Source organism: Sceloporus undulatus, chromosome 1 (genome assembly GCF_019175285.1).
Source record: "Sceloporus undulatus isolate JIND9_A2432 ecotype Alabama chromosome 1, SceUnd_v1.1, whole genome shotgun sequence".
In the NCBI taxonomy this organism is placed as follows: domain Eukaryota; kingdom Metazoa; phylum Chordata; class Lepidosauria; order Squamata; family Phrynosomatidae; genus Sceloporus; species Sceloporus undulatus.
Genome location: NC_056522.1, coordinates 72,031,193 through 72,046,175, shown reverse-complemented (window position 1 = coordinate 72,046,175; position 14,983 = coordinate 72,031,193). Strand labels below are relative to the sequence as shown.

The 14,983-nt window shown below is 39.3% G+C and overlaps 1 protein-coding gene across 1 annotated transcript in view; it reads right to left on the bottom strand.

Moving 5' to 3' along the window:
* Positions 1–6,324: 6,324 nt before the first annotated feature.
* The window catches only part of ARV1 (ARV1 homolog, fatty acid homeostasis modulator), a 23,916-nt gene continuing 15,257 nt past the window's right edge, over positions 6,325–14,983 (bottom strand). Inside the window, exons 4-5 of the mRNA XM_042446174.1 lie at positions 10,680–10,904; positions 6,325–6,848 (exon numbers count right to left, since the gene is read on the bottom strand). Coding sequence (XP_042302108.1) covers positions 6,742–6,848; positions 10,680–10,904 — 332 coding nt within the window. The 3' untranslated portion in view covers positions 6,325–6,741. The remainder of the gene's footprint in view (positions 6,849–10,679; positions 10,905–14,983) is intronic.

Below are 14,983 nucleotides of genomic sequence, written 5' to 3'. Positions count from 1 at the left end.
GGAGCACAATGAATTGCCATTTAATTTTTTCATAGCACTTTTGGTGAAATGTCTTATAATTCTAATTTTCCCTGGAAGTTAGTTCAGATAAAAAGTCCTAACCCCTCTCCCCTTTATCTTTGCAGTGTGCACAGGAAGCCACAAAAGATCATTGAAATCATAGAATCATAGAGTTAGAAGAGACCACAAGGACCATCCAGTCCAACCCCCCTGCCATGCAGGAATTCAGTCAAAGCACCCCACTGTTGGGGGACTGTGTTCCGCTTTTGAACAGCTCTTACTATCAGGAAGTTCCTCCTAATATTGAGGTGGAATCTCTTTCTCTGTGGCTTGCATTCATTGTTCCGTGTTCTAGTCTTTGGAGTAGCAGAAAAAAAAGCTTGCTCCATCCTCAATATAACACCCCTTCAAATACTTAAAACAGGGCTATCATATCACCTCTTAACCATCTCTTCTCTAGGCTAAACATGCCCAGCTCCCTAAATCTTCCCTCATAAGGCATGGTTTCCAGACCCTGCACCATTTTGGTCACCCTCCTTTGGACACGCTCCAATTTCTCAACATCCTTTTTAAATTGTGGTGCCCAGAACTGGGCACAATATTCCAGGTGATGCCTGATCAAAGCAGAATAGAGTAGCACTATTACTTCCCTTGATCTAGACGCTATACTTCTATTGATGCAGCCTAAAATCGCATTGGCCTTTTGAGCTGCTGCATCACACTGTTGACTCATGTTCAACTTGTGATCTACTAGAACTCATAGATCCCTTTGATATATTGTCTTGTTAAGCCAAGTGTCCCGATACTATATTAAAAGCCATTTGGGCCTAGATGGTTCTGAACAACAGGAATCCATCTAAGCCAGGCATTCAGGTCTGGAATACTTGGAAGATTGAGAGGATCCTGAGGGAATGAAACAGCACAATATGTTGTCCCTGGTGCTCCAGTGTTTGAAGTGGCCACCTCACTGTGCCAAATAGACAGCTCAGTGACATGATGGAAAAGAATACTTACATTTGGTTGTATTCACACCATTTGTTGTATTCACACCATTAGTGTCCTAAGCTTTCAATCCAGTCACCCCTAGCTCTTCAGTGTAACAAGGAGGCAATACAGTTCTGCAATCTGAACAGGAACATTTGGAAGCCACTGTATCAATAGCCAAGTTATCTTTAAACTTCAAGAACAGACCTTATTCTAAGTAATATTCTAACATTTCATTTCAGACTTTCAAAGCGGGATTCTGTGAGAAACAGTAATTATGCCTTTATGTATTGTGCCAACTATTGCTTCAATTGTTTCAAGGAAGAGTCCTTTGAATGAATTAGAAGAACTGGAGTGGCTTTATACTAAAAGTGACCCTTTTAAAAAACTAGGGAGGGTTATAGACCACCCATTTGGGGCGGTCTGCACCCGCCCCTTTCCCCGGTGTATCAGGGCCTCAGCGTGTAGAGCGGCAGCCGCTGAGGCCCTGATCCGCCGCTTTTCAGGCTGCGGGGAAGCAGCAAAACGCTGCTTCCCCGCAGCCTGAAAAAGGGTGTCCCTGGGGCTTCAAGCCCCAAGGACACCCCACAGTGGCAGGGAGAAGGAGAAAGGGGCCGCTTGGCCCCTTTCTCTTTTAGTCCATTGGGTGCAGCCATCTGAAGGCTGCGCCCAGCGGACTAAACCAGGAAGGAGCTCCGAAACGGAGCTCCTTCCTGCTCCGTGTTCAGGGCGCACTAAGCGCCCTGGCACAGAGCAAGGATGTCAGTCCGCGCCGCCCCGTCTAGAGGCGGCGCGGCCGTGACGTCATCACGGCAGCAACTGTATGGAAGGGCCACCGCCGTTTAGTGCGTGACGAGCACGCACTAGGGTTAGGGCGGTGCAGAAGCACCGCCCTTTTGTAACCCTAGTGCGTGCTTGTCACGCACTAAAGTGCCGGTCTGTAACCGGCCTAAGATACAGACGAAATGACACAAGACTTTTTACTGAATCAGTTCATCTATATAGAAACTTGATGCACCAAATATTTGAGCACCAAATTTTAAAGAGGAAAAAAAAGGATTCATATGCTGTTTTATGCCATTGGTGATATTTTGTCTCTGCTGGAGGAAATTAGGTCATACAAATCACAACCAAGATGGTACAGTTAGGAAAAAAAGCAGCAACAAGTTTGAATTGTCAGTCATTGTTCTGTCTTCTGTACAATTTGTTCTGGCTGCAATTCTATGATAGCAATGTAAAGAATATTCACAAGTTCACTCATCCACAATGGAAAGTGTGTCATCCAAAAAAAATTACCAGTCACTCCAAGATTTTTCATTATTACGCAAAAATGAAAATGCCAGGGCTTTCTGCCCTGTTTTCCATGTATTTTTACACAAAAACGTATTTGGAACAAAACAGAATGCACTTCATGCAAAATACAATGTTTTGTACAACAAAATGCAAATAGTAATAGAAAAACCACACCTTGTAGAGGTTTCCAATGAGAATAAAATTTTTGAAATTTTCTTACATGTGGAAATGAATTAAATGACATCCCCATCCTGCAGCAGTTAACTGAAGGAAGTCCATATGTACTCATTGTCGCTAAATTTCACAGTATATCCAGATAGGATTGGACTGTAATTCGTCATTCACTTAATGGCTTTAAGTCTGCAGTAAGCATTACCAATTCAGATAGCAGGTGGGAATTAGTATGACCAAATTCTCCTTAACACAGAAATATTTCCTGCATATAAAAATACTAACATGTCAAGAAAAGGTTGCTTAGAAGTTTTCAATACCATTTTTCTATGGGTAGTCATTTTTTAAAAAAGGCACTTTCAGCTTTTCCACTCCACACATTGGCAGTATGCCTTTCATGTGGGTAAGAAAAGGCATTCCAGAAAGAAAAGAATTTCAAGAATATGGCACAGAGGTAAGCAATACTCCACAACCTAAGTAAAACACATACTTGTGCAATTTGGGCACCCAAAAAGAATTCATTTATTTATTTAATAATCAACTTTCTCCCACCATGGGATCTGAGGCAGAGTGCAACCTTTTAAAAACACAATGCTATTAAAAATATCTCCATATGTCAATGAATTGCAATTTTAGTTTAACTGAAAATACATGGGGAGATTTGCTTTGATTAGTTAGTTACTGCTCACCAGGATTCACCCTGATCATCTATGTCCTGCAGAATCTGCACCATCCATGATGGAAATGTTGAAAAATCACACATACTGTAAATGAAGCATTTTTATAAAGCTATCACTGATGGATTGTTGTTTGTATTTGTTAAATGGCCAACACAGCTACCCTGATTTTTTTTCATACTATTGTAATTAAGTATTTTATTTTTTTATTATGCAATGTTATCACAATAACAAAGTGAAACAAAATATCTGTTATTAAGTATTAAATAAAACAAATACATACATATGTGAACACATTAACCTGAATGCAACTTCAAAACAAGTGCCTTTTATTCTGAGGTACAAGTAGCACCCTGCTAAAACTTTATAGTTTAGTTGTAATTGGACTATAAAGCATGGTTTAAGTTTCCTGAATATAGGTTTAACTGTCTCTGTTTTAGGCAACTTCTATTTCAGTTTCACTATGAAGGATGGGGGGTGGGGAGATAGAGGAAGCAAGTCCTGGAAATATTCTTGCACATCAAAACATGGTAATCATTTATCAGGAACGTGACAGTGTTAAAACAGACTATGATCCATTCATATTGGGCTAATTTGATGCCTATTCTAAGACTATTTTTGTATCTTTGCTTCCTTGCTTCCCTACATTATGGCTTTTCATCCTCACATTTTATATTGTGTATGTGCCTTCAAGTTGCCTGTCAACTTATGGTGACCCCATGAATTTTTAATTCAGTTTTTAATAGCTTCTGCTGCTGCGACTTTGCCTTTTTTTGTAATCTGAAGCTCAGGAGCATCAGAGGACTGAAAACAACATCAGAATCATAAGATGATCATTACATTCCTCACTTTTGCCTGGATTAGTATTCTCCTGACAGTAACTACTTCACAATCATTCTGGAGTGCAATACCTATTCTGACACAAGTCAGGTGCCAAGCATTCCTGTTGATGATGGTTTCCACAAACTGGATGGGATAAAATATTTTATAACTAATACACCTCTGCTTTTCAGAATATTTGTCATATAAAATTATCAGAAAGAAGAAATTACAAAAAATATACAAGTCTGTTCAGGGGTTAGTCCTCCTTACTATCCAGTCTCAGAAACAATCCCACTATTGGCACTGAACAGGCTGACAAACAGGGACATAGTCATCACAAACAAGATGGAACACATATAGGAAGCTGAGAGATAAGTGTCCAACATCACATTTTACAGAATCCCATCTGATGAATATCAGAAAGAACTATAGAAATTACTCAGAGAATTCCCCATTGATGTACAGAACCAGTGCCATATTGACATACTCTGGGAGCCTCAAATAAGCACCTTCTATCTACTACTAAAATATGCAGTAGATATACAATACATTGTCTCAAGCACTAAAACCCTCACTGTCAAGGCATCTGGCGATATGGACTCACTTCTCAGACTGAAGGATGCTAATACTCCAAGCTATGTGAGCTAGCCATAAATTGCCAGAGAACACTATCATAGCCACTATGGATGGGGCATCATTCTATGCCAATGGCCCATATTATGATGGACTACAAGCCATTAAGAATACCATTCTGAAAGGGGCTGCACATACCTAACCACCAAACTTTCACTTTATACCGACTCATAACGATTCACTTTTGGGAATAATATGTCCTTTCAAATTAATGGCATTGTTACAGGCACATGCATGGTGCTACAGTATATAAACATCTACTAGGCTAACATAGAACAACATTTCCTCATTTCCTGAACCCAAAACTTTTTCTCTACATCTTTACAACAGCTTTATTTTCTGGACTTATGGAATCACTAGAGAAGTTCTGCTGGAATTTCAACAACTTTCCTTTACCATCACTCCAAGCCTGGAACAACCCACACAACAAGTTCACTTTCTTGATATCACTGTGTAGTAACACACTGCATCAAAAGCCCACTGATCACTATACATGCTTATGTGGAAGCTCCCCACTTCCATCCAGAACATATAATCAAATTTACTGTTTACAGTCAAGCCCTCCAGCACAGGGACTTTCAACTCATGGATTTATAGCAGGCATTTGTCAAATGGTAACTGTTATCCAGTGAAGTGAAAAAAACAAATTAACAAGGCAAGATTGATACCTGGTAACAATCTACTACAAGAGATAGAATGGTGGGATACTATAACACAAGAAATGGTCTAATAACACTAGTTTGTCATCTATAGTTCCCAGCTGAGTCCACCCAAATGCATCATCAGTGATTTATAACCAGTTCTGATAAATAATACTGCCTTCTCAAAGGTTGTGCATGGCATACCTAGAGATGCCCCCACACCATAAACAATTACGCACCACAATGTGACATATAACATGGATGGAAATACAGGGACAAGACCCTGCCATAAATCCTGATGCAAACTGTTCTGACAGCTTCTCTGGCAATGACATTACAGGTCCTCATAACATTACAACATTAATTTGGTTGTGCAACCCATAAATAATAACAAAAACTTTAAAAATAATATGAAATAAATAAAAATATAAAAAACAAAATGAAGCATATAAAATAAATCAAAGGAAGACTGGAAAGAGAAATGGTTCAATTGAGATATCATTACAATTTCCAGCAGTGTAAATACTGAGACAATGGTCTGTTGGCACACTACATTATTTCCTATGGGGCTCGAACATAGATGGATTTTTCCTTATGTGAGGGGATCCGGAATGGATCCCCTGTGTAAGGAGAGGGCCCACTGTACAGTGCGCCTGCGCCATGCATGAACACATTTTATGCAGCTTCCAGCTTACGCTGAAGCTGCTTGGGAAGGCAAAAAATGGCGCATGCGTGCCCGCGGCGTACACACACTGCTCCACCTCATGCACGCACACCATTATTTCCTATGGGGCTCGAGCATAGGTGGATTTTCCCTTACACAGGGGGATCCGGCCCACTGTACATTCTTTCATAATAGTTACAAGTATAACAAAAGAATTCTTCTTAGACTATTTTCCTACTTGAACAGATCTGACTTTTAGGAAAGCAGTCACAACAATGTAACTGCTTAACACACTGTATCAGCATCTTTGAAGAAGTGAATTGAAATCCACAAAAGCTCATGCTTCATTTCCTGGTGCTGTTAGATTCCACCCCCAACTGAACTGTGAGGTTAGTAACAGCCAAAAGGCTGGATACAGATATAGACATACATTTAAGAATGCCATTGACATCATTATGTTTTAATGATGTTTTACTGTTTTAATAGGATAACATTTTGTGCTCCCTTCTCAGTAAACAAATTTCTTCCTTTTTCACCATGAGACAGTTAATCAAATTTCTTTTTCCCCCCTTTTAATGTAAAGTACTGTATGAAAATGGGCCATAACTGACTGGTTCTTAGCAATCATGGCCACCATTAGCACCACTCTAAGATCTTTTTAACAAATTAAGATTACTCAAATATGTTATAAAACTTAAATATCAGTGCATCATATCTAAATTTCCTGGGTTGTTTTCAAATTTTTTTCATATTACTATCTCCTGAAAAGTCTTATTAGTAGGTACAAGTAACTTGTAAGGCAGTTTTTTCTGTGCAATTTCAAACATTTTCACCATTATCAAAATACAATAGTGTTTCAAACATTCCATCCTATCCTCTGGAACAAATGGATGATGCCATTTTCCAAAATTAATCCATTCACGATGGCCACCAGACAAAGTTTTCGGCTTGTGTTCAAGGTAACTGTAAAAGAAAGGAAATAAGCAACAATAGGTTTCAAATAATTTTCCACAGTGATTAACAAATACTTCTGGTTAGTATACTAAGGGATTTTGTAGCACCTTTGAGTGAAAGAAGTTGTAGAATAAGCTTCCATAGACTTTGTCTACTTCCTCAGATGCACAGACTAAAGAGTTTATTGCATTAAAAAAAACCCAAAGCTTCCGACTTTGCAAATTGGTCAGCTGCATGTGGTTTGTAACCAGGTTTTAGGTGGGATGCAGCTTGACGGCAGCATTGGCACCATTTCCCCTGCAATAATGCCTGACTGCATCCCATAATTGGCTATAAAATGCAAGTGGGAAGCTGGGCTGCAGCAACCACACAGCGTGGCCCCAATCCAGCTTTTTGCCAGCCCAAAAAGGAGCAGCAAATTGCTGTTCCTTTCTGAGCAGGCAAAAAGCCGTCTTTTCCCTCTCTGCTGCTGCGCCACCAAAATGCCCTGAAGACAGCTCACATGAGGGCAGGTGGGCAGCATGACACTGGCTTCCTGGTGGCTTCAGAGTGTGTGGCATCTAAACTTCATGCTCTGAAGCCGCCCGGAAGCCAGTGCAAAGGGGTGGTCTATTTTGCCCCAAAGTCTATCAAAACTTATGTTACAATTTCTTTTGCTTACTTTATTAGTGTCAAAGGTACTACAAGATCCCTTTGTATACTGATATTCCAGACTAACACAGCTATGCCTCTTACTTCTGGTTAACAATTCATGGCTACGAATGAAGCCTAACTAATCAATGGGACATCGGTCCTAATTAGCAAGGGGAAAAGTTTTTTAGTGCTATCTTGGTTCTGGTGCATTGCTCAAGATGGCCTTTCCTTCTAACCTTGAGCAATAGCTTTTATTAATCAGATTAAGGAACTGCTGCATGATCCTTAGGAAGGGGACCGAATGGCCCCCGAATGCAGTGGAAGTTCTGCTCCACCAGTGGTGAGAAAGGCTACTGAAAGAACAACACACACTTTACTAAAAGTTTTCCCCAGGGGTGGAGAACATTAGCACCAATTCCTAACCAGCAATGAGTGTATTTTGGGGCAGGCATTCTGTGAATCTGCAGGATCCTAAGTCTTGGTATTACTCTATGTCTCCAAACAGGCTCTGCAGTTGGCATTGTTATACCCTCCTATAAATGAGAAAGTGTTACAGGATTGTTCATTAAACTTCGTTCCTTATTGAAAAAGGCACATATATTAACTTATATTTATATTTAATTATATTATTTAAATGTAATGATATCAATTAATTTATATTTAATGAATTCACCAGTTAAAAAGGCCAATAAGATCAGCTTTAAATTCCATAACTGGTTGACACTGGTAATCATAAAATCACAGTGGAGTATGTAGGAAGACTTTCTTCATTCAACACAACTGAGAATAAGATTTATGAGTAGTTCTTTGTATTATCAGTCTTATTTGTTTTTAAGGCAGGTGAAAATTAGGCTATGGGTTTCCATTAATAATATTTTTTTAATTCCTTTCCAAGACAGGTACACTATTTCAAAATTATGACTTGCAAAATCTTGTAAGAAGTCAGAAATATTTTAAACTTTGGGAATGGGATTTAAATGTACTGACTCTAAATCTAATTATTAGAATGGCTGTTCAGATTGGCAAGGTGAGACATAACTCTTTGCTGTTAATAAATGTAAATACTTATTCAGAGAAATATTAGGCACTGAATCCCATGGAAAACCAGAAGTGATTTTGCCTGACTTTCTTAAAGGCTCAATAGAAGGTTTAAATGGCATCAAGACTAGATCTAGAATTTATTAACATCCCATTGTGAAAGAACTGCAAAAATAAAAAAATTCCAAACAAAAACTGAAAGTGTTGTGAAGTAGGGGATAAAAGCTGATGAAATATTTTTTGTTTTGTCCTTAAGGAAATACTTTTTAAGGTAAGATTTTACACACATGAAATGCCGAGACACATAATGCAGATATCTATGTAAAACTCTATTCAGAAATGGAGAACACTAATTCTTGAGCATATATTAGATACATAAAGCAAAAATCAAATCCATTACTGTGTCTTAATGATTAGAGCATGGGGGGGGCTTCATTGCTTGTGCACTGAAGAGGTCCATATTTTTAATATTTTCAACTTTACATGTTGAATCAAAATATGCTGCCAGCTTATTCCAGAGGGTGACTGTTTTACTCCAAATATTGTTTATGACCAAATTTCTGTTTTCATTTTCCCCTTAGTTCTCAGATATCCAAAATTAAAATACATGTGCTCAAACCGGACTCAGTGCATCAATCTGCGGCTTCCTCTTTTATACAGAGTTGTTATAAGTATATTTACAATTGTTCTTGTATAAAATTAAGGCTTTTTATTTTAAATTTTTGTAAGTATGCCAAAAAGTCAAATTTTATATGTTAAGCTCTGCATGAATCATTTTACTTTGCTAATTCAGTAGAATACATTTGGGTATGATGTGAAAGTAAGTACTGCATATATTGCATGTATATCAACTTTCTCCAATTTTTTTAATGAAAGAAAAGTCACAAAAAGCTGTTTTCCCCACAACTGCTTCAAAATGTGAACATTTTTACAACTCTGAGTTCAACCATAATGTCAGTTCTACCAGATTAAGTCTTTAGTTTTGCTATTTTGGTGTACTGTACAAATTTCACATCTGTGTGGGTCTAATGTCAGGTAATTCTCTGAATTAAATTGTTGATATATTTATTTGTATCCTGCTTTTCTTCCAAAATTGGGCCTCAAGGCAGTTTACAGTTTTAAAAATAGTACAGCTAAAAGATACAAAAAGTAATCATTAAATAGAATTAAAACATTTACAGTATTTAAAACAATTCAAACCTACAGTTAAAAGAATAAAATGCAATTATAAAGATAAAAAGTGACTAAAAACTGAAGTCGAATGCTTTCATGGCCAGCATCCATAGTTTTTTATGGGTTTTTCGGGCTATGTGGCCATGTTCTAGAAGAGTTTCTTCCTGACGTTTCACCAGCATCTGTGGCTGGAATCTGAAGATGCCAGCCACAGATGCTGGGGAAACGTCAGGAAGAAACTATTCTAGAACGTGGTCACATAGCCCGAAAAACCCACAAAAAACTGTGATTAAAAACTGTTCACTTGAAAGTTTCCTTCTGCAATACTTTACATCTTAATGATGGAAAGTCTGTCTCTGTTTCATACTGGTAAAGCCCTGCAACTGTTGGCAGCTCTATACAGGGGTACCCCGGGTTACGAAATTAATTCGTTCCGCCGCCGCTTTCGTAACCCGAAAATCTTCGTAAGGCGAAAAAGCCATAGGCGCTAATGGGGAAAAGCCGCGATTTCGTGCGAAATAGCGCTGAAAAGCACCAAAAAAATTTTCGTAACCCGAAATAACCTTCGTAACCCGGAACAGTTTTTTTAAATGGATTTTTTTCGTAACCCGGAAATTTCGTAAGGCGGCGCATTCGTATCCCGGGGTACCACTGTACAGTGGTACCTCGGGATACGAAATACCCAGGTTACGAATTTTTCGGGATACGAAAAAATCCCATAGGGATTTATTGTTTCGGGTTACGAAAGTTTTTTCGGGTTACGAAAAAACTCCGGCGCTATTTTAAATGGAGCCGCGGCGGAGCCGCGGCTTTTTCCCCATTAGCGCCTATGGGTTTTCGGCTTACGAAGGCTTTTCGGGTTACGAAAGCGGCCGCGGAACGAATTATTTTCGTAACCCGAGGCACCACTGTACCTGGATTGAATGAATACAGTATATGCAATCCTGATCTACTTGGGAGCTTTATTGTGTTAGCAGAATAGAATTAGAAAAATACCTCTAATTGCTTGAGAGTTTGATGTCAAGACGAAAACTTTAATGAGCTTGAGGCATAAATGAGTATAGTCATGCTCCCAAATAACAGCTGGAATCAGTAGAAGTTTTCCATAGCTAGATAACAGCAATGCTTTCAAAAGAAAGATGAAATTTTCTTTGGTTCTCAGAGCTATTGGTTTTGCTAACCACAAAGTACTGAAGATGCCAATCAAAAAGGCAGCTTGTTCTGAATGAGAGACAGAAATAGGTGAAAACAAGTCATTTGGAGAAACAACTGACATCAGGAAATGGTCCTTCAAAAGCCAATCATAAACAAGATGTATTTGCAATATTTTTTCTGCATGTGCTCACATGGGGTAATTGAGAAGTTTGCTATGTGAGGGAGTGTATCTTGGATTGAGTTAGATGTAGAAGCTAGTATTGAGACAGCAGGCAAACTGATAAAGGTGGAGGCATTCTCTAAGCCATTAAAGACTTTAAAAGGTAGTAACCAAAACCTTTAGTTATGCCTGGGGCTGGCTGACATAAACAATGCTAGGTCGAACAGAGTACTAGCCAAAACTAAGCAAAATATTTCTGGCTACAGTTACCACCTAAATACTGAGGAGCTAAACGATATTCTGTAGGACTCTCAGACTGTAAATCTGAATTTTCAACAGAAGCACATCCCATCCCAAACAGGCTGACACCATATCACTGAGTTGGTAGTTTTCGTGACCAAAGGTACTTCTCTTCTCTGATTTTCAGGACCAAGAGTGTTACAGCTATGTAGGAATTAGATTGAATTAGATTGAGTGTTACAGCTTTGTAGGAACTACCTCGTACAGTATATTGAATTATGTATGAACTAGATTGAACTGGCAACATAACCAGTTTCATGCAGGAGACCATGGAAGCTGAGTGGCTATCACACACTCAAGAAACTTTCCCAAGATTGAAGTAATAGATACTGGTTCTGGCCAGCACAAAATATGTCACACTTCTTGGAAGAGGTCAAATTGTCTACTCGATGTGAGAGCATAATAGTTGCAGAAAAGAAGGGTCTCTGGTGCTATGACAGCAAAATATTTGCTAAATGGGTTCTAGTCTGCATCTGGCTGGATTTGCTGATTTTTCCTTTACAATTCTGGTAATCTCTGAAATAATTTCACTGCCATCATCTCTCTGATGCAAGAAAACAGAGGCATCATTAGCAATTATGTGAATGTTATGAGGCACTCTACAGACATTAAATTCTCTCAGTGCCAGTAACCTGGGAGAACCCAATACTATTCCAGTTTGCTCAGACTAGCTGAATTTTACAGCAACTGATTCACATCTTGTTTTGCAAAATCATCACAAACACCTTCTAAATTAAATTAATGCTCAAGGGGACATGCGGACAGGTGGATGGGCTTGTTTCCAACTTTGGTCTTCCATTTGCATTGGAGTTCAGTTCCTAAAAGCAACAGCAATAGCATTTACATTTCTATACCACTTCATAATGAACTAAGCACACTCTAAGCAGTTTACAATGTATAAGCCAATTGCCCCCAACAAGCTGGGTACTCATTTTACCTACCTATGAAAGGATGGATGGCTGAATGAACCTGGAGCCCTCTGGGATTAAACTCACAATGTTGTGGCTCCAGTACTGGCATTTAACCACTAGGGCTGCCCTAAAAGTTCCAGCCAACTTGGCTAATAGTCAGGAATTACGGGAGCTGAACTCCAAATCATCTGATGGTCCAATGGTTGGTAACTACTGTCATAGACCACCACACATACTCTTCTTACCCTCCCCATCTAATTTGCTGCTGTTTTTTTGAAATCAGGAGATAAAACTGGGAAAATTCTCTTGCCTCAAGCTGTTCCCTGTAACATATGCTAGACTAGTCTGTTCTTCATTAATTCCCAATCATAGCAGTCTTCCAGATTAAATAACGTGACATTAAATATCAAATGGATTCCCATAAAAAATATGGCCAGTGGTAGTAAGGAATCCTCCATAGACGAGATTGGCTTTCGACTATCTAACCTACAGGTAAGCAATGATGGCTCCAGCTGTTGTTGGACTGCAGCTCCCATGCCTATACTGCATAAGGAACAGTAACTTGCAGTCAACAACACTATGTCTGAAGGCTCACAGTTGTCCTTCCTTGATGTAATTACTCTTCCCCTACTATGACATGTCCTTAATGTTCTGTCTTGCTCTGCCAGTAGATCACTCAGCATATTCCCCTGTTCAGTAATTTAATAACAGCAAGTAAACTATCTGATGCAGTTGGCCTTTTACTATTTATTTATTTATGTATTTATATCCCGCCCTTCAGCCCTAATGGCTCTCAGGGCGGCTTACAATTGTTATTTTTAATCAGACAGTTCCCTGCCCTCAGGCTTACAATCTAAAAGACACGAAACAAAAGGAGAAGGGAATGGTGGAGGGAAAGGGGATGAGGTCCAGTGGTTCTTCTCTCCCTCTGAGGCCTGCACCAAGGCAGATGTATTGGAGGGAGGGCTCTTCCTTCTTCCAGGCTAGCCCTGATGGAAGCCTGGACCTGCCTGGTGAACTCCCTCTCAGGCTGGCGGATGGCAGTTATTGAGAGGGCGTAGTCCTCTTACTCTCAGGCTGGCGGATGGCAGTTATGGAGGGCGGAGTCTCCTTCCTCTCAGGCTGGCAGTTATGGAGAGCGGAGTCTCCTTACTCTCAGGCTGAGATGCCTCCTGTGGTGCAACAGCCCAGTGGTGACTCTGGGGAGGAATCATGCCTGGAGGTCCTACCTATAACAAGAGAGGGCTGAGAGTGCTTGCAGGCGCAGATCAGGAGAATTGCAGAGAGGCAATTAGCAACAGCCTCAGGTGGCATGGGGGAGAGTTTCCCTTACTTAAGGTGCAGAGAGGAATCAACCAGGGCCAGAGTTTATGGCATGATCCTTTGGTGTGATTGCTGCCGCACTGGCTCCTTGTGCTTTGACCTGGAATGGACTGGACCCTGTTATCTTCTGGCTGCTTTGACCCTGGACTGATTTGACTGCTCTGACTTCTGGTATCCTGACTTTGGCTTGGTTTTTCGGATTGCTCTCTAAGTGCTGACTCCTTGCGGCCTGTGCACTGCTTCCATTTGCTGTGCTAAGCCATTCTTATTGGCATAGTGTGGGTTGTGCTGCGGCAGTCTAGGACAGATATAGAATTCTATACACATATAGAAATGTTCAGTATATTGGATACAACATGTAACTGGCTCCAGCCCAGTCACCATTTTGTATCTAGTTTTCTGATTTATGGACTTCAGGGTTCCAGTAAATAGCAAATGTAATGTTTTGATAGGCCTTTATAATTGAGCAGGAATTGGGTTGTAATCTGGAAGATCCATTGAAAGGAGTAAATCATCTAATGTGTGAATTTAAAGAATTGGGAAATAGTGTGGGGTTTAAAGTCAATAAAGAAAAGACACAGATGTTAACAAAGAATGTGGGGAAGGAAGAAGGGGAGAAAATAGCACAAAAATCGGGCTGTTTAATACAAAGAAGGTTAAGTATCTGGGGATCGTCTCACAAATATAATCAAGACTTATATGAAAATAATTATGTAGTTAAATGGAAAGAAATCAAAAAGGAGTAACTAAAATGGAATAATCTGCAACTGTCAATTCTTGGGAGAATTGCCTTGTTAAAAATGTCTATTCTGCCAAAGCTTTCTTTCTTTTTTATAATTTTACCCATTGTTGTGAAAGGGGAATTGTTAAAAAATATAAATAAGGCTATGAAAAATTGTGTATGGAAAGGTGGAAAATCTAGAATTAAATGGGAAACATTGAAAGATGTTTGAGAACGTGGAGAATATACGGCACCCGATATTAAATTATATGTGGGCCGGAAATTCAACTGGATACAAGATTGGGTAAAATTGGAAAACCTAGATTTATTAAATTTAGAAGGAGAAGGATAAGGAAGGGATGGCATGCCTATCTTTTTTATAAAGCAGGTATCATACAAGGATTTTAAAAATCATTACATAAGGAAGGCTCGGCTTCCAATCTGGGGTAAAAGTTAGAGATAAGTTTATAGAAAGTTCCCCTATGGATTTCGGTACAGGAAGCCTTTTTACAAGAATGGGAGGAAAAAATCAAAATGGTTAACATATAAAGAATAGTAAAGGTGGGAGTAAAAGGGAAGCCAGAATGAAGAAAGAGAGGAATTAATCAAGGAAGGATTACATTGAACTGGTTGGAATACATGCAAATTAAATGAAATTTAAAGAAGATAAAAAATAGAGGGATTGAAGTGACTGTGAACGAACTTGATGAAATCTGGTGGAAAACGCCTT